This window comes from Panthera pardus, unplaced genomic scaffold, assembly GCF_024362965.1.
Source record: "Panthera pardus isolate Hobbes unplaced genomic scaffold, ASM2436296v1 HiC_scaffold_18, whole genome shotgun sequence".
NCBI lineage: Eukaryota > Metazoa > Chordata > Mammalia > Carnivora > Felidae > Panthera > Panthera pardus.
Genome location: NW_026526743.1, coordinates 9,850,746 through 9,876,006, shown reverse-complemented (window position 1 = coordinate 9,876,006; position 25,261 = coordinate 9,850,746). Strand labels below are relative to the sequence as shown.

Below are 25,261 nucleotides of genomic sequence, written 5' to 3'. Positions count from 1 at the left end.
CATACTGCACCCTTTAACCCCTGTGTGCCTTTTATTCTCTGTCCTCACCTCTCACACTTTGTATACTCTTGTTAGGAACGGAATTGTGTGCACCTGAATTCGTATGTTGAAGCCGTAATCCCTTGAACTTGGAGGTGGGGGCTTCAAAGAGATAATGAGGTTAAATGAGGCTATTAAAGTGGGAATAGTACAGTGTGACTGGTGTCCTTACAAGAAGAGGACCTCCGGACACACAGACCCCAGGGAAGCAGATGCGCATGGGCAGAACAAGGCCATGTGAGCACACGGAGATGGGGGGCACCCGAAAGCCAAGGAGAGCGGCCTCAGAAGAAGCCAACCCTGCTGACACCTCTGTCTTGGGTTCATGGCTTGAGGAACTCTGAAGAAATAGGTTTCTGTGGTTCACACCACCAGCCTTGGATATTTTGTCATGGCAGCTTTAGCGGAGTAAACCCCCACCCACGTCACCGTGCTGTGTGCATCACCCCTGTTTTATATCTTTGCGCTCTTCCCCCCCAGCCCTTCTTATGCTGCTGTTACACCCTCATGAACTGCCCCTCAGCACGCCCTGCATTTCCACAACCAGAGCTCACAGAACTATTGAAATGCTGGTCATTTAAGACGTCCTGGTGGGGTCTGCAGTTGGAGGCATGCAGGGGCAGACATGGGGCCCCATTCTTGCATTTTCAGACTTGGACAAATGAAAAGTTTTCCTTCATAAGAACATATTTTTGAGGAGCAAAACCTGGTAATTACATGAGGGACTTTGTGAGAGAGAGGAGGCCAGTGATGTGAGGGTGTGCATTGTGAGTGTGTATGAACATGGGTGTGAGTCTATATGTGGTCTGTGTACACGTGAGTGTGGGTATAAGACGAAATATGAGAGGATGGGAAAAACTGTTATGTTTTCCCACTGTATAAATTCGTGTGTCCGAGTCTGTGAGTGTGCATAGTGTATGTGGGGTGGGGGGTCACACCTGACTGTGTAAATGCACGTGAGCCCATGTGCTTGAAGAATGGATTGTCAACCATATGGCTCTATTCCTGTAATGGAAAACTGGGGAGCAGTGGGGAAAGAGTGAAAATTTAACATCACCCAAACAGACGTCTGGTCTTTGACCTACTGGGAGGTGATCTCCACCACTTGGAATGTCATGCACATAGGATTATCTTTCTTTTTCTATGAGTAGGGCTACCAGACAGACTCACAATGTGATGTATGATGGGGCTTTGGACCATACAGTGTGAGGTCTGCTTCTGGAGAAGCAGTACACTAAAGGTATCAATCAGCCAGACTGCACAAGCGTAGGAGACTAAACATACCCAGAAAGTATGGATCAAACCCCAGTAAAAAGTGTGCACACGTAGGCTTGGGTGAACACCCTTGGTGGCAATACAGTCTGAGTGTCCTCAAATATCAGTGCCTAGACAGTAAGACATCCATCAATTCATAGAGGATGTGGAGCTTTCATTTTGGCACTTTTCCCGGACTCTGCCCCATACATCTCTTTGCTGACTGATGCCAGCCTGCATCCTTTCCCTGTAATGACCTGTATCAGTGAGTACACCAGCTCTCAGTTCTGTGAGTCCTTCTAGAGGTCTCAAAACCACGCATGGTTTTAGGAAACCCCGATGTGCTGTTGGTATCAGACGTAGGTGTGCTGCTAGGTGGACCGTGGTTCCCCACCTTTCCACATGGATGAAGAATCCTCACAGGGGAATGGATAGTGGATCTTGTTGAGATTGTGTATCTCTTCAGTGGAAAATCCACTGAAGGGACTTTTGACTCATAAATGTTATGTGTCTTCATTAATTGCATGAGCCCAAGTGCTCCCTGTTGAAAAGTAGCAAAGGGAGGTGTAGAGACCTCTGGTAACAGCTCAGTGCTGGTGAATTAACAGAGCAGCCTTGACTTCTCTGATAGAACGGTGGTAGAACCTGCTTGTGAAATCATGGAATCCCGGTACCAGTATTTCTGAGGGTCACTTTGATAAACATCTGTTTTTCTTAGAGGGGTAGATTTTTAGACTTCCTTTGATTGCCAGGGTCAATATTATTATTATGTCGTTTTGATAATATTTTCAAATCACAAATCTCAGTATAATTTGTATTTAGTTATAAATATGAGACCTGGGACACCTGATGACTCAGTCGGTGGAGCATCCAACTCTTGGTTTCAGCTCAGGTCAGGTTCATGGGTTCAGGCCCCATGTCTGCCTCTGTGCTGGCAGTGTGGAGCCTGCTTGGGAGTCTCTCTCTCTCCCTCTCTCTCTGCCCCTCCCACCCTCTCTCTGTCTGTCTGTCTCTCTCAAAATAAAATAAACTTGAAAAATGAGTCCCATGATTTCTTCTTTTTACTCAAAAAACATGGGACTCACCCATGTTTTCTAATATGAATTGTTGGCATGTTCTCTTTTATATCTCTTTAGATATTCTTGCTGGATTCTGATTCCGTGTATTTCCTCAATTCTCAAATAATGATGCAGCTTAGAAAACGGAAGACTAAGATAAGAATGCCCTAGATTTTTGGTGGAAGAACTTCTGAGGGAATCAGGGATGCCTGTGAGACACACACACTCGCTGCCAGTCCCTTAGTTGTCTGACATCAGTATTTACTGCTCCTTCCCTGTGAGCCCCTCTCTGCCATCAGGGATCGTGAAAAGTAAGAGCCCCTCCTAAAGCAGACAACAGTCTCTTCGGAGATACTCACAAACTTGTAATTGGATTTGGTAATTAGTCCTGGGAGAAAGTTTTTCAGAGGTATTGTCAGCTACCGAAGGCTGTGCTGTCATTGCCACCACGTGTGAAATGATAATTGCAGTTCTGACGGGAGGGGAGGTCACAGATCACAAAGCCTTATCTCTGGTCTGGCTGCCTCCCTCCCTCACACGTACTGGCTGCTGTGACCTTCACGCTGCGCCCCCATCCTTCAACGTGACGAGTCCAGTGAGTTCTTTCTCTGTCAGACGGAGAGGCAGCGCCTGTAAGGAAGGACATGTGAGTAAGTGTTCGTGTCTGGAAAGGGATCCTGAGGGTCAGGACAGACCAGGGGAAGAGCTGAAGAGGGAGGTGGAGTAGTTCCTTGGGTGTGAGCTGAGAGTTTTCAGTGTCAGTAGAGGTGTGCTTACAATGCCTTCTGCTTATAATACAGAGAAGCGTAGAGCAGAAACAGTTTTCTAATCCTTTACAGAGATCGTGTAGATGAATCTGTTTTTAGAATTTTTTTAAAAATACGTTAATTTCTTTATTTTGAGAGAGACAGAGATAGCAGAGTGGGGTAGGGGCAGAGAGAGAGGGAGAGAGAATCCCTATCAGGCTCTGCACTGTCCGTGGGGATCCCAACATGGGGCTCAAACTCACAAAACCATGACATCATACCAGAGCAGGAACCGAGAGTCAGTTGGGGCAAAGTTCACTGTAATTATGGGACCAGACAAGAGGTGCCCGGGGCATGTGAATCTTGGCTCATTCTCTCTGGTTTAATAATATTCTAATATGAATCCCAGTCTCAGAACTAATATTCTAATGATTTTAAACTTACGTGACACACACAATTCCATATTCTTAGAACCATTTTACGTGTGTCTTGTATTTTACTGTCTTTTACAATCTTGCCTTAGTGCTAATAGTTTCACTCAATGCACATTTTGTGAAATACCTCAGCATTTAAAACATAATCATCAATAACTGTTTCATCTTCTAGTAGGATTTTATAAACCGTTGATTAGAGAACAAGGTACTATGATGTAATATTGTGTGTGTGGAAGCCATGACTTTTGTTCTTACTGTGAGGGGAAATGACTCTTCCTACTGCCAAAGTATTGTTAGCAAATACTGCATTTATGAAATCTAATGTGGGCACAGGGGTGTGTCCTGCAGGATTAGCCTGTAATTCATGCCTCTGAACTTCATTATGATATTAAACTTTATTTACATATGTTATTCACCTAAATAAAATATCCTTCATGAAAAATGTATGCTTTTTACACCAAACCTATAAAATAAAATATAGTGTGAAATAAGATGGAAAAGTATAAATGCAAAATTAAATATGCGTCTGGACTATTTGAAGGCACAGCTGACGTGCATTGTTAGTGGAGCACAGAGGTTCAGACCCTGTCTTCGCTCCAACGTGCCAGGTTCCAGTCTCCACTCGGCCCCTAACCAATGTGTGAACTTAGATTGCTTCCCTGTGTGCCTAGCTTGTCTTTATCTCTGCCATGGAAATAATGTTCGTGCCTCCATCATGCCTTTAGGAAAAGAAAAAAGATTCCATACGTATGGTAGTAGGCAGTGATTCATGCATTTTAAGTGGTATTTAAAGGTTATTTTTTGGGGGCGCCTGGGTGGCTCAGTCGGTTAAGCGGCCGACTTCGGCTCAGGTCATGATCTCGCGGTCCGTGAGTTGGAGCCTCGCGTCGGGCTCTGTGCTGACAGCTCAGCCTGGAGCCTGTTTCAGATTCTGTGTCTCCCTCTCTCTGACCCTCCCCTGTTCATGCTCTGTCTTTCCCTGTCTCAAAAATAAATAAAATGTGAAAAAAAAATAAAGGTTATTTTTTCCACTGTGGGAGGCACCTTGACACAGTCAAACTGAAGTAAATATGTTTCCCAGAGATAATGTGTCTCAACTGATATGATACATGCAGTCGAAAAGACATGTTCCAGTGCAGGATACTCGGATTCTGAAGACCATTATTACTCACTGGGATCTGTCAGAATGGACTCCAGGATTTGGCAATGAGAACAGTTTCCTCTTCATTGATGATGGTTGGAATCCTTGGCATGTTCTCCCTTCTTTACCATCGTCTGTTTCTTCCTCTTCTACAGGGAATCCAGGTTGAGATCCTGAGATGTGATTGTTAGGCACCTGATTATACTTGTTTCTTGGTCATTTCCTTTTACAGGTGTCCCCAAGACATTGGCAGCCATGAGTTGAAACATTCTTCGATGCATTTCTGAGTGCACATCTGTTTTCTGTCCTCACAACGCTGGCAGGGTGTGTTCATTGGCACCAGCTGTGTCTTCGCCCCGAGACCTCCAGGTGGGTGGAGATTAGCTAAAGCCTCCCCAGGATATTGGGATTTCCATTGTCCTTTGCGGACCCTGTATGTGGTGGTAAATATCGTTACTCCTATGGCAGATATAGCAAGAAGGAACAAATCTTTAGGATGCTGCTCTCCTGAATTTTTTTAAACCAAATCTCAGACTCATTGTAAGCACCATTATTATTCTGTGATGTTTCATCGTTGACCTCCAATCTGGACCTTTTGGTCCATAAGTTTTCTTTCTGTACGGACTCATTGAGCAAGCCAGACACATGCACAGAATCTTCTCAGCTCCCTGAAATTTTATTTTGATGGTTTGTATTTAAAAAACTAGAAGATGTACACGTTTTAATGATGCAACTCACTGGTATTTCACAAGTGACCACACCGGTGTGTGCAATTCCAAGATGAAGAAACAGGTGGTTGTCAGAATTCCGGGTATCTTCTTGTGTTCTCTCTAAGTCACTGTCCCCACAGGTATAGCTTTCTTGGCTATCTTTGTAGGATTGTGATGTTTGGGAATAGGTTCATAGGTTCATAACTCTCCAAGATTGGAAAGATTAGATCACTTTTCCCATTTTGTACTTGATATAAATGGAGTCATACTGTCTGAATGTGTAATGATGACTTATTTCTCATGCCATATGACTTTTGAAAATTGATTTGTATTCTTGCGTAGTCTTGTTAGCATTTTAGATCTGCTGTAGAAGACTCCATGGTGTGACTATGAAAACATTCACCGATGGCTGGTCCTGTTAATGGGAAGTGGGTATTCCTGAGTTTGGACTACTATGAGTAACGAGTAGTGCTGGTATGTAATTCTGTAACCAGTCTTTTAGGGATACCAGACACACTTTGTTGAGTATATTCATAGCTGTATATTTGTTGGGACATAGTATATCCAAGACAGCTAAAGTTGATACTACCACACGGTTTCCAAATTTTAATGTTTGCCAGTAGTTTCAAGATTCTTGGTTGATCCACAAGTTTGCAAAGACTTGTTGTTTCTCTCATTCTCCTTTTATTCTTTTTTTTAAAGTTTGTTTATTTTAGTAATCTCTGTACCCAATGATGTGTCTGAACTCACAACCCTGAGATCAAGAGTCTCATGGTCTTCCACCTGAGCCAACAAGGCACCCCTGTCCTCCTTGTTTTAGATTTTTATGTCGTGTTTGATGGCACCAGGCGGTAGTGTCATATTTGAAATTTTTGTGACTACTATAGACATAGAACATTTTTACACCTGTATTATCTATTGAGTACCCTCTTATTTGAAGTTTCTGTTGGAACGGTTTGTCCATTGTTTATTCTCTTGTGTGGTCTTCAGGAATTCTTTCTGCTGGTTACAAATTGTGTGTGTGTGGTGGGGATGTTTGGCAGCTTTTAGGTTGAAGCATTTCCACAATGACTTTGGATGCAAATTTGTTTTATTCCCCCACAGAGGTGGCACAGTAGGCCACTGACATCATCACCTTCCTGCATGTCTCCACCATCACGATCAGCATCAACTCCAGGTGGGCAGAATAAAAAAAGCTCCCAAATATATTGAGGTTTCTGTTTTCCTCTGCTGGATCCTGTATATGCTGTATAAAATTCTTCGTATTTATATAAGGTCAAACACAGCACCAAAGACATAACAAAACTCCAAAGATTTCAGATACCGTTCTGGTGAATTTCGTGACAAAATCACAGGTACCCCCTATGCAGCATTGTTATTAGTCCTTTATGTTTCTTGTTTGGGCTCGTGATCTAGGCCTGTGGCTCTAAGTTTCATCCTGCACAGACACAATCAGCAGGTCACATATATTCACAAGAACAACCTTTCCCCAGCTACTTCCAGTTTTTTTTTTTTGGGGGGGGGGGTTTGGTGTTGTAGATTTTTTAAAAAATTGGGGCGCCTGGGTGGCTCAGTCGGTTAAGCGTCTGACTTCGGCTCAGGTCATGATCTCACAGTCCATGAGTTCAAGACCCATGTCAGGCTCTGTGCTGACAGCTCAGAGCCTGGAGCCTGCTTCAGATTCTGTGTCTCCCTCTCTACCCCTCCCCTGCTCATGCTCTGTCTCTCCCTGTCTCAAAAATAAATAAAAATATTTAAAAAAAAATTTTTAAATAAAAAAATTAAACACACACACAGGATATAAGTGCACAGCTCAGTGGAATTTCACAAACAGAATGTGACCCTGTACACAACGCCAACATCAAGAAACAGAATTCTGTCATTCCTTCAGAAACTCTTGTGCCCCCTTTAAAGTACGGTCCCCAAGGGGTGCCTGGGTGGCTCAGTCGGTTAAGCGTTCGACTTCGGCTCAGGTCATGATCTCGCGGTTTATGAGTTTGACCCCTGCATCAGGCTTTGTGCTGATAGCTCAGAGCCTGGAGCCTGCTTCGGATTCTGTGTCTCCCTCTCTCTCTGCCCCTCCTCTGCTCGTGCTCTGTTTCTCTCTGTCTCAAAAATAAATAAAACATTAAAAAAAAATTAAAGTACTGTCCCCAAGGGTATACTTCTGCTGCATATATTCATAGATTTGGAGTTCTTGGGAATAAGTTTACAGCCATTCTAACATTTAAGAGATTAGATCACTGTTGCCTGTATTGCACTTTCTATAAATGGAATCCTATAGAATGAACTCTCTCATATTGGCCTTTTTTTCCTCAGTCTATCTGATTTTGTGAATTTATCCATATAGTTGCATACAACCGGTTACTAGCAGTCATTAGCATTGCTGTATAGGACTCCATTATGTGAATATCACTTGATTGACTCATTCTACTGTTAATGGGCAGGTGGGTAGTTTTGAGACGGGAGCTACTATGAGTAATGGAGTAGTGCTGGCATATAAACTCTAAAAGGTATTTTGGTAATACCTGTACACGTTTCTGTTCAGTAAATTTGTAAAGGTGGAATTGTTGAGACATAGGATTACATCTGGTCAGCTAAAGTAGAGACTACCACACAGTTTTCTAAAATGTTTGTAGCAATTTTAACACCCACCAGCAGTGTATGAAAATCTTGGCTGACCCACAACCTTGCCAAAAGGTGGTATTGACTCACTTCATTTTAGCTTTCTGGTCAGTGTATGGTGGTACCAAGTAGTGGTTTAATTTTAATTTTCCCAATTACTAAGGACATTGAACATGTTTTAGACATGTATTACCCATTGAGTAACCTCTTTTGAAGTTTCTGTCGGGAAGTTTTGTCCACTATTTTCTATTGTGAGCCTGTAAGCGTTCTTTGTACTATACTCAATCTCTCCTCTCTCTCTCTCTATCTGTCTCTGTCTCTCTCTCTTTCTCTCCCGTGTGTGTGTGTGTGTCTTTTGAGGAGAACCAGCTCTTAATTTTTATAATTTACTTTGTCATGTCACATATACAGTTAATATGCTTTGTGCTGTTTAAGAAATATGTTTTTATCTCAAGGCCACAGAATATTCTCTTTTTGTTTTTCTGTAAATGTCATCATTTATCTCTAAAATTTAGATGAGCAATCCATTCAGAATTGATTTGTTGTATGATATGGGTAGTTACTGCGGTTTTCTCTTACCTAATATGGCTAGCAAATTTCAGTTTATTCTGAAAATGTTGTATTACGCTCTCTTTATATGCTTTTGTTTATCGTAGCTTCACCCAGTTATGATCACCTCGTTCTTAGTGCTGACTTTTCCATGGAGTATACTGGAAAGTTTCTCCATTTACTCCTGTCTCTTGGAGTCTTTGGCAGTCTCACAGGACCACGGAAGTTACTCTTGGTGTCAGATTCTTCAATGAGTCTCTTTGCTCAGAAGAATGATTGTTACTACTGTTTAGAGGAAAATGTGCTAAATGACAGAATGGCCCCCAGGGATTTGGCAATAGCAGTCATCTTCTTATCACAGACGATAGTTGGAATCCTGGGCAATTTCTCTCTTCTTCACCATTATGTCTTCCATTACCACACCGAAGGGAGTTTGAGACCCACAGAGTTGATCCTCATGCACCTGCTTATAGCCAACTCCTTGACGATGCTCTCAAAAGGTGTCCCCCAGACACTGGCAGCTTTTGGGCTGCAATATTTCTTCAATGAGTTTGGATGCAAACTTCTTTTGTATGTTCAGAGGGTGGGCAGGGGAATGTCCATTGGCAGCACCTGCCTCTTGAGTGTCTTCCAGACCGTCACGATCAGCCCCATGAACTCCTGTTGGAAGGATCTTAAAACCAAAGCCCCAAAGTACATTGGCCTCTCCATTTCCCTCTGTTGGATCCAGTTCATGTTTGTAAATTTAATATTTCCTATGTATGTGTTATACGCATCTAACAACTGGCACATGAAAAACATCACAAAGAAACGAGATTTGGGGTATTGTCTTTCTGTAGATACTGAGACAATCACAGTTTCTGTATATGCAGCATTGATAGTATTACCTGAAGTTTCACTTTATGGGCTCACGATCTGGACCAGCGGCTCCATGGTCTTCCTCCTGCACAGACACAAGCAGCGGGTCCAGCACATTCACAGCACTAATGTCGTCCCCAGATCCTCTGCTGAGTCCAGAGCCACCCAGAGCATCCTCGTCCTCGTGAGCACCTTTGTGTCTTTCCACTTCCTCTCCTCCATCTTTCATGCTTGTATTGCTCTTAGTTATAATCCCAGCCGGTGGCTGGTGAAGACCAATGCAGTAATTTCCGTGGGCTTTCCAGCCATCAGCCCATTTCTGCTCATGAGACAAGACTCCACAGTACGTAGGCTCTGCTTTTCCTGGATAAGGAACACAAAATCCCCTAATCTTACCAGAAGAAATGTGAATTGTATGTGTCTGAGCAATGCCCAGTTGTTTATTTACTCCTCCTGCTGGAAAAGTCCATACAGAACCTAGGAAGTAACCACATGACTCTCCAGCGTGGACACTAATGGGCATTGGTGGTTGCATCCCCTGGTTGAAATGGGCCATACACTGGCAGACTGGAAGTGGACAAAGCTGTTTGGCCTCATTCTGATGCCCAGTATTCTGAATACAGCTGTCTTAATGAAATGCTATTGAGGGAAATTGAGTGGATTTGATTCTAGCTTCTTATCTGTTGATTGGAGTGCTTCACTCAGGGATGTACTCATAGAAAAATCTGCCAGAGTTTAATACTGTGAAAAAATGGGTTATCAATATTGTTGGAAGGCAATTCTCCATGGGTTTCTCATGTATGTGCATGTCTTGTGGGCAGAGGCACGGGGAACTTTTGTTCTGGACTGTTTTGCATAGATGTTTGTATAAAGAAGTACCTTTGAAGATAATAGATGAGTGTCATCCTTTGGAGCAGTGGACAGATGAATTTGTTGTACAGGAAAATAAGAAACTTTAGCCGAGAAATGGCAGTGACAAAGGTGACAAGAATTTTGGAGATCTGAGGAGAAAGTTAAGCCTGAGAAGTCTGCTTGAACATCCAGTGGAGTCCTGAGACATAGTGGGTTAGAAAATCCTCAGAAGTTGAAAGGGTATCTGAGTCCTCATCTAAGAGCTTCAGGAACCACACCATCTCCCCTCCACAATAAGTGCTGGTTGCCACCATTCTAGGAAAGTCATTCCTTGAAAACATCTTCCTGGTGAGTTTAAACTAAAACTGGAAGTAGATGCCCAGAGCCAGCTTCAAATATGTCCCACTATAATAGCCTTGCTTGAGATACGTATCAGCTTTTAATGTCGCATGGCTTCATTCTCAGACTGTGCTCAGAAAAAAGGTGATAGCCTCTCAGGTGCTATATGTCTGTGTGGAGGACAGAGGATGCAGGTTTATTTGGGATCCTATGCCCCAAAGCTGCAGGTTCCAAAGGATGAGGATTTAGCCCCAATTGAATGATGATGATCCTAGAAGAATCCTAGGATGAATGGTGATTCTAGGAGACTGAAATCAGTAGGGCATTAAGGAGAGAATGTGAAATGATATGTCCCATTCAAGAGGGAAATCCTCCTGCCCCAGACAAAAGTGTGGTTCAAAACCTTGTGAGCGAGACAACCCATTCCTGCCACAGAAAGGGCACACTCTCCCAAAACTTGAAGTCAAAAAGAAGATGAAACATATGTATCAGTTACTGCACCCAAGAAAACAAAGAATTTGACCTTTTTTTGTGTGTGTGTCATAAATCCAAGTCAAAGTCAGCTTCTGACAGAGGTGAAATCCACTTGAAATCAGATCTTTCTTTGTGAACAGTAGAGACTCTGAAATTCGGGAAAGTGAGACAGTCATTGGCCCAATCCCAGGGGAGAAGCTGTGCTTTTCATATGGACCGCAAATCTGGGAGGAGAGTCAGTTGAAGGAGTGATTCCTGCCCAGACAGTGCCCATGGATGGACACTTGAGTGACTGCAGGGATTCTTCCTAACTTGAACAAAGGACAGTGATGAGTGTTACATTCAACGTCCAAAAACCCACCAACCCACCTCTGGGAGCCGGAGATCTCTCCTCTTTCCTCTTTACAGGTTCGTTCTCTCTCTCTCTCTCTCTCTCGCTCTCGCTCTCGCTCTCTCTCGCTCATATCAACCCAGAACTTCACTGGGGATGTGAGATTGCACAAGCCTGGAATTGCAGTGCACATGCAGGAAAGAAAGAAGAGAAGGGTGAACTACTTTTCAAAAAAAAATAGGAAGCTCCAGTGGTACCTTTATCTAACTCTCCAAGCTGGAGACTAGGAGCCTTGTCTAGAGGTGGTAAAATAAAGGGTAAAGAGATTTTTTTTTTAACGTCTATTATTGACAGACAGACAGACACAGAGCGTGAGCAGAATCTGAAGCAGGCTACAGGCTCTGAGCTGTCAGCACAGAGCCCGACGCGGGGCTCCAACTCACGAACTGTGAGATCATGACCTGAGCCAAAGTCGGTCATCTAACCAACTGAGCCACCCAGGTGCCCCGAGGGTAAAGAGATTTTATAGGAAGGTGAAAAGAATGCCCTTTTGGGTGGAGTCCAGTACCTTCAGGATCTGACAGCATCAGGAACTGGGGTGCAAGGACAGAAGTTCTATGAGCATAACATGAAGGCTCACACAGGTGCTTTCACAGGGAGAATCCCCTGTGGGACTCACAGGATCCCTGTGAGGAATGCAGGCAACATGCCACCTCCCAGGAGGCATCTGACAAGCAGGGAAGTTAACATTTGTCCAAAGTCGGGACTGAAAGTTCCGCTTCCAAACCCAACCAGCAGTCCCCCCACCCTCCACTGAACCTCATCCTCCCCCAGTGGAAAATAGCCTGTGCCGACTCCCTTCTCCTGATTCCCGTGGATGGGCAGGCATAGTACGGGAGACATGTCCCAGCCTCTGTTTCCCTGCTGTGGCCTCCTGTAAGGGCTCTGCTCCCGGAGAGAGTCAGGCCACAGCAGCTGACATCTCAGAGACTGGGGACCTGGGATCCCATTGAAAGAGATTAGGGGTGCTCCTTGGAGGTCCCAAGATTGATCAGGCAGACCCTTAACTTTGTGTCAGTTTTCCTGGGCTGCCATAACAAAATGCAATGTTCAGCATGGCTTTAAAAAAAAACAAAGCCAGGTATTTTCTTCCACAGTTCAGGAGGCTGGAGGTCCAAGACACATCAGAAGCTGTATTTTCTTGTGACATCTCCTTGGCTTACAAATGGCCACCCTTTCGTTGTGTCCTCCCTTAGTGTGTCTTCTGTGCATGCAGAGGTCTGGAGCCTCTCTGTGTCCCAGATTGCCTCTTATAATGACACCACTGAGAGTGGATCAGGGCTCACCCTCATGTACTCATTTTCAGTCCGAGAGCCTTCAAGGTTCTAACTCCAAATAGAGTCACCTTCTGATACTGGGATTGAGGACTTCAGCCTATCAATTTGAAAAGATCCAGTTTGGTCATTAACACTCAGCCTGCTGGACCCCTCAAACTCATGTCCTCCAGGAAAATCCACTTCCCTCCCCATACCAACAGCCCCAAAGTCTAAACCACTGTATAATCCACTCCAAGTCCCAAATCTCAGCTACTATCATCTAAGTCCAGAGTAATTGAGATTTGAGACATGATTCCTCTTGAGGAAAACCTGTCTTCTTCCAGCTATAAACCTGTGAATGCAGACACATTCCCTGCTTCCAGAATACAATGGCATGCGGAGAGTTTAGATAGTCCCATTCCAAAAGAAGGAATTGAAAAAAGGAAATGGGTCACCTGTCCGCAATAGGTAAAAAATCTAAGAGGGAAAATTCCCTTAGATTTCAAAGGCTTGAGGGTTATGCTCTTTGACCGGATGCATTGTCTTCTGGGCCTAGCGGGCTGGTGTCCCTGCCATGCAGCTTCCCCCGGAATGCCATTGTCAGGTGGGAATCCTGTAATACAGATAATCCTTGATATCCTTAATAGTCTGCCCCTCCCCTCCCACCCCCCCCCCCCAGTATCTCCTGCTGTGTAAGGTGTTCCCTTCCCAGGTATCCAGGTGTTCCTCCTCCTCTACCTCAGAATGTTCCATGTCCTTACCTGTCCTTCCGCTTTCTTGCAGCCCTCCCATAGTTTACTCAGATGTTTTTCCTGGAAGAACCAGGCACAAGAGGGCCGGTATCGTATACAAATTGGACCAGAAATGCATTTGACTCACAAGTGCAGATGGTGAGATCCACGTTTGTCACCGTTGGAGAGACAGGTGACAGATGAGCAAGGGCAGGAAGTTAGAATGATCCATGAGGAATGGGTTGGAGTTGGAGACATCAGCCTGAAGTCATGTTGGCTGTGTATGGACACAAATCGCCCCCCACACACGTTTCTACCTATGTGCACGAGCGGTTCAGCACACACACGTACGTTTTCTTGGTGTTTGAGCTGAGAGGGCGTGAACACAGTGACACCCAGGAGCAGTGAGCATACCTAGTGTCATGCCTTGGTCCATGACACGGTTCCCCCACAGCAGCAGCCAGGGGCTGCCTGGAAAGACGGTGCAGCCTGGACTAGGACAGGACGTGTATGAAATCAGCCTGCAGAGCTGCAGTGCCGTAAGTCAGGACATGCTAAACAACTCGGTTTCTAAAAATGGGCTATGTCAGAGGGACACGGGAGTCACTCAAAAGAGCTCCTCATGGTCAAGCTGGAACACCTTGATTTTATTTTATTAAAAAAAAAATTTTTAACATTTATTTTTTAGAGACTTAGAGAGACAGAGCATGAGCAGGGGAGGGGCAGAGAGAGTGGGAGACACAGAATCCAAAGCAGGTTCCAGGCCTTGAGGCATCAGCAGAGAGCCTGACCTGGGGATCAAACTCACGAACCGCGAGATCATGACCTTATCAGAAGTCGGTCGCTCAACCGACTGAGCCACCCAGGCGCCCCATGAAGTCGGATGTTTAACCAACTGAGCTACCCAGGTGCCCCTATATTTATTTGTTTTGAGAGGGAGAGAGAGACAGAGCATGAGCAGGGGAGGGGCAGAGAGAGAGGGTGACACAGAATCTAAAGCAGCCTCCAGCTCTGAGTTGTCAGCACAGAGCCTGATGCGGGGCTCGAACCCACAAACCGCGAGATCATGACCTGAGCCGAAGTCGGACACTTATCCGACTGAGCCACCCAGGCGCCCCGGAACACCTTGAATTTAAACAAGAGCAGAAGAGGCGGTATTGGTTGTAACTCAGTATCAAACAGATGTGCAGGAATCAAAACTGATAAGAGGAAATCACTGAATAAATATTTTTTTTAATGTTTATTCATTTTTGAGAGACAGAGACAGAGCATGAGTGGGTGAGGGGCAGCGAGAAGGAGACACAGAATCCGAAGCAGGCTCCAGGCTCCAGGCTCCGAGCTGTCAGCACAGAGCCTGACGTGGGGCTCGAACCCACAACCCGAGATCATGACCTCAGCCAAAGTCAGATGGTCAACCGACTGAGCCACTCAGGCGACCCCTTTTTTAAAAAAAATTTTTTTCAATGTTTATTCATTTTTGGGAAATCACTGAATAAATAATAAATTGAGAAAAAGGACCTCTTCAGAAGAATTCCACATAATTTATGTAAGAAACATTGTCCTTAAGGAGGCAGAGCACAAGATCCCTTTCGTTAATGTCAGCCACACACAATGACTTCCTTGCGACGGGTAGAATATGAAAGGGGACATGTAAGTTTCCCGAAGGGTCCTCATACACACAACCTCATCCAGGGGACGTAGGCCAATGTGAACAATGATAAGTCATGTTGCTGGGCTGTAGCCTTGATATGATGTCCTGAGAATGGCGCTTTATACCCTGAGCTCTCTTCTCCAAAATATAGAAGCCCAAGATAATCATGAGGAAAGTACCATATTAATGCTGAGGTCCATTCTACAAGATACCTGACTAGTACTCAAGTCTGTCAAGATGATCAATAATGAGGAAAATCTGGGAAAATGGCCCACAAAGAGGAGTCAGAGGAGACACGATTACAGAATGAGATGTGGTGTCTGGGTGGGTTCTTGAAACAGAAAAAGGACATTAGGTAAAGAATATGTAAATCTGAGTAAATCAAATTGGAGTATCAAGCAAGACATTCAGGATTTCTAAGGGTTAGTTCTGAGGAGAGCTCACTTACAAGCTAATCACTACTTTTCAAAAAAATCACACCTTGTAGTTGTGTTGTAGTGGCCCCACATTCGTACACCGTGTGGCTTCCAGGTGGAGGCCTCCTCCCTTTGCCAGAGGCTGCAATGACAGACTCATCACTCACAGTGATGTGTGCTGTCCCCAATACTCCAGGAGTCCAGGAAGGGCTGGGCTTTCTTTTACGTGCTGGGAAGCCAAAGAAACAAGGATTTTTCCATCACTGCTGGATGGAGGGACTGAGCCCTGTGACCCTGCCCTATGGTGCCGGTGACCTTTCCCTGGGAGACCGGACTCTGAATTTGGTGGGTTATGTCAGCCACCCCTACTGGCACAGAGGTGACAGCACGTGAGACAGGGCCTCTTCTGATTGAGACTGAGGCCTCTAACTCATCAACAGAGAACACATCAGGTATGTGATGACATTTTATATTTGGTGGTCATGTCTCCTCCGGCTCTTCTTTGCTGTGACCATTTATCAGAGTTTCCTCATTTTTGACAATCATAATAAAGGCAAACCATGAAGTATATGTTACCTGGTATGAATATTGCTGTGCCAAGTGGTTTTGTTTTAACTTCCATAAAATGTATTTTTCAGTTTTGTACCTCAATTCTTATTTTTGACTTTATTCTTACATCCTACTTCGATCCTGTAGGTCTTGACAAAACATTTAAAAACATGTATACATTTGACCCCCTTTCTTTGGAAGTGCACACTTAGTATTTGTTAGGTGTCAACCTAGAAATTTCAGCATGATTCGAAAAACTAATCACAGAGTCCTTTTTGTCAATACATTTAAACTCCTTCTTGACCATGTAAAGGCATTATGCATAAATCTGCTCACAACAGCTCATGATTTTATTGGTGATATGTATTTTAAAATTTTACAGATAATTTTAATTTTAATTAAAATTTTACAGATAATTTCACATTTCTGTATGCAGCACAGACATCAATGCACAGAAACCCCCGTCTGCTGCAGGCTGCACCTCTCTTGTGAGAGAGAGAAAAACCCATAAAAATTTTTTAGGACTGTGAGGGGGCTGAGTGAATTGGCAACTGTATGTTGTAGAAGTACATACAGTCTACATGTTTTTCTGAAGACAAGGAGATCTTATATTCCTTCTCCAGGCAAACCAGAGCCTGGGTACCTTGGGTACCTTGGAGTTGTGGCTCATGAGCAGAAACGGACTGATAGATGGGAAACACTCAGACACAGCTGCAGCGACACTTATGAAGATGGAGCTGGGATTATCAAAAACACTCAAAACAACTTGAAAAATGGAGAAGAGGGTGTAACAATAGACAAAGGTGCTCACCAGGAGAAGGATGGTTTTGGTGGCTCTGGACTCTGGGGAGGATGCAGAAGAAGCATTGGTTCTTCGAATATGTTGGACCTGCTTCTTGTGCCTGTACAGAAGGAAAACCATGGAGCTGCTGGCCCAGAGCATGAGCCCCAGACATAACACATCGGGGAATGATAACAACAGTCCATACAGTGAGTCACTAGCTTTGTCATGACGAACCGAAGAACAGTATCCAAAATGCTTTTTGTTCGTGATGTTCTTATCGCTCAATGTGCTCGTTAAGTACATAGGGAAGATGATATTCACCAGCATTTGCAGGACCCAACACAGGAAAATCGAGGGGAAAATGTATTTGTGCGCTTTAACTTTAAGCTCTGCCCACCTGGAGTTCCCAGGGCTGATGGTGATGGCCTGGTAGACGCTCAAGATGCAGATGCTACCAATGGACACTCCCCTCCCCACTCTGTGAAGAAAGGAAAGAAGTTTGCATCCAGTGTCACTGAGGAAATGTTTCCGCCCAAATGCTGCCACGGTCTGGGGGACTCCTTTGCAGAATAGGGCTAAGAAGTTGGCTACAATCAGGTGCTTATGAATGAAATCTGTGGACCTCCACCTGTACTCAGTGAAGGAAAGGATGATATAATGACAAAGAAGTGAGAAATTGCCCAGGATTCCAACGGTAGTCTGTGTGAAGAAGATCAGACCGATGGCCAGATCCCACTTGGCCATTCTCTCTGGTCCCAGTCACTGACCGTTGCCTCCTGGGCTAGAACTTCCTTCATGGAAATATGAGACATGCGCCACATGTATCACGTCAGCTGAAATCCACTATGTTCTGCTTTCCATTCCTTGCCACTTGGAAACACCTACTTACAGTTTTCTTTTCATAGTTGCTTTCCGAGGGCTGAATGTAGAACTTTTTCAAGAGCCCTTATAATGTAAAATCACTCCTGTGAAGGTCACTCCTGTGAAGGCACTCACGTGAGAGCTTCTTCATGCTCCACACATCTATGAGGTCGGCATTACTGTGGCTGTAATTAAAAGATGAACAGAACAGACACACAGAGAGGTTAAGGATCTGTTCAAATCTGCTCCTTCCGGCTGCGTGGGGACTGGGAACCTGTTGGGCTGGAAACCGTGATAGTGCACTGAGCCCCCACGGTCTGCTAGACGGCTAGTTAGCTGTGTCCATCCAGGAATCAGATCCATGGTTACTTCTGATTTGACACCTTGTGGTTAACTTCAGAGTAGGGGGTATTGTATAATTTTCATCACAACAAGTTTCCATTCATTTGTAAAACTTTATTCCACAGGATAATATCAGTTATGGGTAAGCCTTGAATACCTTAGTGAACGTGCATGCGCTCTGGCAATAGCATAGTGCAGGAACCTGCAGTTATATGTCGTAGATGCAAGATGGCAACAGAAAGACTCATGTGCTTTTATGTGAGGAACACAAGTGTAATGGCATTACACTGGAATTGCTGAATTATCACAACAATCCCATAAACTCTGGCACATGAAACACGGATGCATGATCAAATGGTGTAAGGCAGACTCTAAGTTACCATTAATTTCGAGTGATACACTATGTACTTATTAGTAAGTACTTACGTGAATTAAGGAAAACTATTAGCAATGAACAAAGATTTGTGAAATAGTAAACGCATCACTGTAAAATGACCTCTGTAAGGCATGTATCTTACACACTTTAGGATTCAAAATACTCGGGTTTTGTATTGATGGTAGAGTAATTTTTAAACACCTGGAAAGAACATGATATGAACCTGAAAGCTGCTGTCTGAAAATCACCGTTTTTATGTCAACTGTCCCTTACCTGTTCATTTCCTAACTTTCAGAATGAGTATAGTTTTACTGTAACCAACAGATGATGATGTCTTCCATGGAGACTCAGTTACTGTCCCCATCATTGTGTGCTGCATCCAAGGTTACAGGAAAACTTTCAATTCAAGACATTACCATTTGGATACACGTTCTGCACAGGATCAGAAGATTCCTGTAAATTCTTCATACATTTCACTACAACCATGGAGCTGTGAGAGTTGCACATCTAGTAACCCTGAAAATTTAGCCTATAATTCCTATAATGTAGAACAGGAGATTGATTTTACAATTCATTTCTTAAGGACTTAAAAATCAGTGTATATTATTACTTGCACTGAACACCAGCAATCACATTGAGCGAAGTTTAACTTCACTGAATTAAGAGCCATCAGGGACAGGTGAAGGTCTAGGACCCCACATCCTCTTAACTAGCTCAGCTCAAACCTCAGAAATATTGCACATTCCTGCATGGCTTTCACAGTGAATTAGGTAATCCACAGAATAGCACCCTTTTCTGATAGGATCACTCACCCAGAGTCTTTTTTTTTTTTTTTTAAACATTTTTTTATTTATTTTTGGGACAGAGAGAGACAGAGCATGAACGGGGGAGGAGCAGAGAGAGAGGGAGACACAGAATCGGAAACAGGCTCCAGGCTCCGAGCCATCAGCCCAGAGCCTGACGCGGGGCTCGAACTCACGGACCGCGAGATCGTGACCTGGCTGAAGTCGGACGCTTAACCGACTGCGCCACCCAGGCGCCCCATTCACCCAGAGTCTTGATACAGACACTGCCTCTTAGACTGAAATGGATCCTCACCAAGTCCTTCCTGCTGCCTGAGGGGCTCCCTGTGAAGGGCACAGCAGCCAGTGGGAGGGGCCAGCCAGACCCTGAGATATAGGTTTGTGATTCTGTGAGGTCACCTGTCTCACCACTGCAATTATTTCATTTACAGCTGCACTGGGAATACAGGTTTGGGAGCTGACGATGTTCCTGAAACTTTTCTCTCATTTGTTAATTATGATGAACAATTATGACTTTCTGGTTAGAACCTTGTAGGAGACTATTTGTGGGAGGCTTGTTTTTTTCTCCCTCGATCCCTGTAGGTAGACGTGTCTCCTGTTAAGCACAGCAGCAAATAGTGTGTTCTGACACGTGAGGGATTAGTGGGGAAGGATGTGTATCTCCCTGGGTTCTTCACTTCCCAGAGAGGTTCCTCTACCCAGAAACTAGTACTTTCCTAATCCTCAGGCCACTGAAAGGAACCATCAGTTAAGGTTATTAGTAGAGAAACAGAATGAGACAAAATACTTGGGAAGAATATGTAGAGATACAAGCAAAAGGAAGAACATGATGTAAATAACTCACTATAGGATTCATTTCACACAAAGTTAATATGACATGTTTGAATAATTCAGTGCCAATTAATTTGAAGATTGTGTAGGAAAATTGGTTTTACCATTATTGACCCCACTGATAAGAATTAAAGACTGGACAATACCCAGAGAGGAAAGAGAGAAGTTTCTAAGAGTCTCTTCTCACAGACTAAAGCAGTGGGATCAGATGGCTTAACCAGAAGTCTCTCCCAACCTATAAATCTTGGATGAGCCCATCCTCAGTTACTTAATTCAAGAGGATCAAAGAGCTCCAACAGTTCTGTACGCTTCCCCCCCCCCCTTTGAATTTTCAGTACTGAGCACTTACTGCTTTGGTAAGAAGAAACACAAAGTAGGAGTTGAAACAGATCCTGTGGTTTTCCCTGCAGACAATTCCACTATTGAAGTTCATTGTGCAATTACTAGCCATTTTCAAGTCAGAGCCATAATGATGGGCAACTCAGACTGCACACAAACGTTAATGGTTTACACACTTACATACATCCGCAAACACATGTGTATATACACCCAACCTCACATATACTCACATACTATTAGACCCATACGTGGTCATTCGTGTACTCACAACTGTAATTGAAATTTACAAGTATTCAGGCACATCCTAAACACTTAGAAACTCACCCCCATTGACATTTATATTCACCACACCTTCACACTAACAGTTCACAATCAGTTTAATAAAATCAACATACGCTTTCATCGTGGGTGTGTGTGTCTTGATGAAATGTTCAAATGCAGAAAAAGAGGAGTACGTCCAGACTTCTGGGCTGTCTGGAGGCCTTCATTATCACTTGTAATGCTTTCAAGCCCTAAACTACCCACACAGAGAATATATACAATATACAGTCTTAAAAATCGCTTTGAGCATCACCACTCTAAGTCGGATGTGTGGTGGGGATGTTGGGGTGTGGGGGGGAGTGGCAGTGCATGGGTGTGTGACAGAGCAGGTGAGAGGGAGGGCATAGGAAAGAAGAACATAGAGACAACATGGTGCAGAGGTCCTGGGGTGAGGGAAGAAAATAGCGCAGGAGAAGAAACAAGGTAGAGGGATAAAAGACAAACGTGTGCTCAATGCCACAGGGGAGTTGCCACGTTTGCTGGTACATGGAGACAGAGTGTGCTGGGAAGTGATCGGTATGAGGCATACTGGGATCTTGGGAAAAAGAGGTGCAGAGTTTTATGGGGTGGAAGGGGATAATCGAAACGGACACTTCATAGGAAGGTGTTAATGGTGTGGGTACGAGACACACAGGACAGTGTCTTGGAGTGGTGAAAATAATGGTGGGAGGATGAAGGGAAAAAGTGTGGGGCAGGTGTGCTTTGGAGGAGGGCAGCGTGGCCCAAGGCAATAGAGAATGTGTGAAGAGGAGAGGAACCCTCGAGGAGACCTTGAACAAGGCAAAAGAGGCAGAGGGCATTCAGGGGGCCAGTGAGGGTAGTGGGCAGTGAGGGAATCCAGGAGAAAGGGTCAGAGGAGATAGGGATGGAGTAATGCATGTGGGTGCGGATTGGATTCCTGCAGGCGTGGAGGCTGGGGCACCGCAAGGTGTGGGTGTAGAGGACCCAGGAAATGGGTGAGATACTGGTATTGGGAGTGGAATTTCGGCAAGACAAAGAAAGGGCGGGACCTCACCGGTCCTGGGGGTGATAGAAGGCAAGGAGGGTGGCACTGGAGTCCCTGGAATAGCGGTCACCTAGAGACAGATGTCAAAAAGGTGACGGGAAGGAGGTTGGAGTGGGATGCAGAAGTCTCATAGGGCTGAGTCCAGGTGAGGGATGTGTGGAGGTTTAGCAGGTGACTGGGGCTCCCAGGGTGGGGGCATGAGGACCCTGGTGGGAGAGGAGCATACGGTGGGGAAGAGGAGCCAGGGAACTGGGAGGGTGCAAGTGGCACAAGGCAGATTGGAGGTCACTGCTTGACACCCATTCGTTAATTCTCGATTTACGGGCAAATATCAAGTGTCATGGATAGTTAGTTCCTAATTTCAGCTCAGGAGGCAAAACTCTTGCTCAATTGCAATGTGCCCCCACGTCATGAACTAGAGCATACAGTACAGGAGGGAAGGTGCAGTTTTGGGTAGCAAATCTCAGCCATTCCTTGGGAAATCAGGTGCAGGATGTGACTGGTCGGTCAGGCTGGAGAGGCTTTTAATGGTATCCAGAGTTGCAAGTGTGGGAAAGAGCTGTCTCATCCCAAACTCTGCATCTCTGTTGAAGAACTGTTATGGGTCAAGGACATTTTATGCCCCAACATTGATCTGATGAAGATTCTTTTATGTATTGTGATATTTCTAAGACCTAACCCTTTGTTTTAACAATATGAGCTTTAAGAACACTTAAGCTTTTAGGGTACCTGAAAATTGGAGAGAAATTCACCCGTGTTTTTTCATTCTAAGAAACCATATGAAAAGGGAACCAGAGGTGAGAGAGTTTTGAATGTATTGATAATTCTAAATTATTAAAAAATTCTATTTTTTTTTTTTACAAAATGTCCACTGATTTCATAATAATTACAGGCAGATGTCCAATTGGAGGGTGACTCTCTCGGCTTTGTTATGATACCAAGTAAGATGGATTTGGAGGATTTAAGGTTACTAATGAAATTACCTTTAAGCAGCTATGTTATCCTAGATTATCTGCTGGATCCAGAGTAATTCCAAGATCCTTAAAGAGAGAGAGAATCCAGAGATATTAGATACAAGAGGAAATCAGAGATTTGAAGCATAAAGACTGTTGCTGTCTTTGAGCCTAAGTGTAGGTGGGCACATGTGGAAACCAAAAGATGGCAATTAATTGTGCTAACGACCTAAAGATGATAGAAGTGGAATATTGCGTAGCATCTGGAGAAGGAGGTCCAAGCTGATTGACACCTTGATTTAGAAGGCGACATTGTGATCAGAGTACCCAGCCAAGACTCAAATGGTTTTCATCTAAGAACTGTTATGGAAATAAATTTGTGCCTTGTTTTTAAATATCTGCTAAGTATTTATAGCAGTGCAAGTGACTAAATGTGTATTCTTCCAACTCCCACCCCCACCCTTAATCCCATGGTGAAACCGAATCCCCAGCATTTGGAGAAGGGGCCTTGTGGTGATGAGGGTGAGCTCTCCTGAATGAGAACATTGACCTTGTAAAAATGACCCCAGAGCTTTCATTGAACCCTTCCACCCAGAGAGTACACAGTGATAGGATGGCTATATACGAGCAGGAAGTGGGCACAGGATATGATACTTGTTAACACTTCCCAGGTGATCGTCAGGGGAAGCCAACAATGACAACCACTTTGCCAAACATTGCCTCTCAAAGTATTGTGTGTATGTGAATCTCCTGCATTTCTGTTGAAACAGAGTCTACAGGAGAACCCTACTCTAAGAGATTGAGATACAGCTGCGGTCCGGCCGATGAATTAGCATTTTCAACAGAGTCTCTGGTGGTGCTGCTGCTTCTCTCCCCAGAACTCGGTTTCCACAGCATCCCCCACCCAATCCCCCTTTCGGTAGCTCTAGAGAGAGCAAGCAGGGCACACCTGACCCTCTTACTCGCTAACATCCCATCTCAACACAGATGCTGTGGGTTCCTCACATGTAGCAAATGAAGAGGAAGGAACAGAACCAGCACAGGTGATTGCCGTGGGGACGGAGCGGCTGCTAGAGGGAAAGTCTGAGGACCCTCCAGGGAAGCCTGAGCGCGCAGTTGCACGTGGCAGGTCCTGGGAGGGGGTTGGCCTTCTTGGGCGGCCTCTGCGCAGGCGCGAGCTCGGGGATGGGCGTGTGGGCGTGGCTACGGCCTCGTTGCGCCTGCGCGCATGTCCGGCAGGGTCAGGTGACCGTTGAGCTCCCGCAGACGCTCTTGGCCCTTCCAGGTGAGGAACTGGCTTAGAGCTGCGGCTTCTCCTCCTGGAAGGTTAGTTCTCAGGGAGTGTGGGCTGGCGGTGGCCTGGGGGTGCTTGCGGGCCCCGGGGAGGGACGGGACCGCGTGCTGAGGGCAGCTCGGCTCTGGGCTCACGGCTGCCCGGAGCCTGCCCGCGACAGGCGGGTGTCAGGGTCGCGTGAGAGGGACAGATTCGCACTAGAGTCTGGTGGCGCTTTTATCCGTGTATCTTCGGTGACGGGTCCCAGTACCCGGTGCTGCCCTCGAGGGCGTCTAGGTTGGAATGGAGGAAGGATTTGGGTTCCCGGGTGGGGGTGGGGTTGAGGGGAGTTGCGATGTTCGGCCTTTGGTGCGCACGCACGAGGTCCTGGGCTGCAAGGGAGTGGAATGAGCGAGTTCCAGGACCCACCTGGAGAGGAGAGAGCGCGTGTTAGTGCCAAGATGGGTTTTGTGCTTCCATTTGTGGCTGCAGGTAGAGCGGAGTATGAGCCCTGGTTAGTGAGCTTGGATTGAAATGATCTTGTGGGGGTGGTCGAGGGGTCCAGATGTTGGGGGATCGGGTGTGGACTGGAGGTCCTGAGCGTGACGGGGGCAGGATGGGCCGGAGACTTGGGCATAATGCGAGGTGGGTGAGGACCAGCATTGTTGGGAGGCCTCGTCGGCTGCGGTCTGGTTGTGTGTGGAGCTGAGCCAGCCCGGTGTCCAGGCGCCGGCGCAAGTGTGGGCCGAGCGCCGAGCACGCCGCTTCTAGCACTCGTGATCCACGTGGCAAGTGCAAGCGCTCAGGCCCAGACGCTGCCGGGGGAGAGCCGAGCTGCCAGCCACGTGCAGAGGCCGGACCTCCAGGGCCTCCACGCGGCCACCTCGCTTGACTCGTGTCTTCACCTGGACCCGCGTGCTTCTGGAGCAGTGGCGCGATGTCCCGGCATAAGTCTTGAAAATTGCACTCCACGTTGCCCGCCGATTCTTCTCGCGGTCGGATTTGTCGCAGAGATTCTCGCAGCGCACACGTGAAGGTATTTTCATCACAGATTTGTTTGAAAACGAACAAGTGGAAGTGTTTTAAACGGGCAACGATAGATGTTTGGATTATTTGTGTAAGGGACTGAAGCCTTTGGAACTGTTACCTTAAATGTATATTCGATGACATACAAAGATATCTTTAACCCATATAAATAAAAGCGGTTATAACACAGCCTTTAGAGAGTGTCAGCTTGTTGTCACCTTTTGAGTGCCATATATGTATCCTAAGCTGTTATATATTCACAACAAACGGTTA

The 25,261-nt window shown here is 45.3% G+C and overlaps 2 protein-coding genes and 1 long non-coding RNA gene across 4 annotated transcripts; 2 read left to right on the top strand and 1 right to left on the bottom strand.

Moving 5' to 3' along the window:
* Positions 1-2,559: 2,559 nt before the first annotated feature.
* On the top strand, positions 2,560-6,579 carry LOC128778058 (uncharacterized). 2 transcript variants are annotated; one of them, XR_008423436.1, is made up of 3 exons: positions 2,560-2,997; positions 4,905-5,041; positions 6,487-6,579. It is a non-coding gene; the product is annotated as an uncharacterized LOC128778058 (long non-coding RNA). The 2 variants fall into 2 exon arrangements; XR_008423435.1 differs by having other exon boundaries at positions 2,560-3,001.
* A 1,884-nt stretch (positions 6,580-8,463) lies between these two features.
* LOC109252919 (vomeronasal type-1 receptor 4) lies at positions 8,464-11,276 on the top strand. Its single transcript, XM_019425408.2, has one exon. It carries the CDS (start codon positions 8,645-8,647, stop codon positions 9,893-9,895), a length of 1,251 nt encoding a protein of 416 aa, XP_019280953.2. The 5' UTR covers positions 8,464-8,644; the 3' UTR covers positions 9,896-11,276.
* A 5,339-nt stretch (positions 11,277-16,615) lies between these two features.
* Positions 16,616-17,601, bottom strand: LOC109252926 (vomeronasal type-1 receptor 4-like). The gene has a single exon (XM_019425413.2). It carries the CDS (start codon positions 17,599-17,601, stop codon positions 16,651-16,653), a length of 951 nt encoding a protein of 316 aa, XP_019280958.2. The 3' UTR covers positions 16,616-16,650.
* Positions 17,602-25,261: the final 7,660 nt, after the last annotated feature.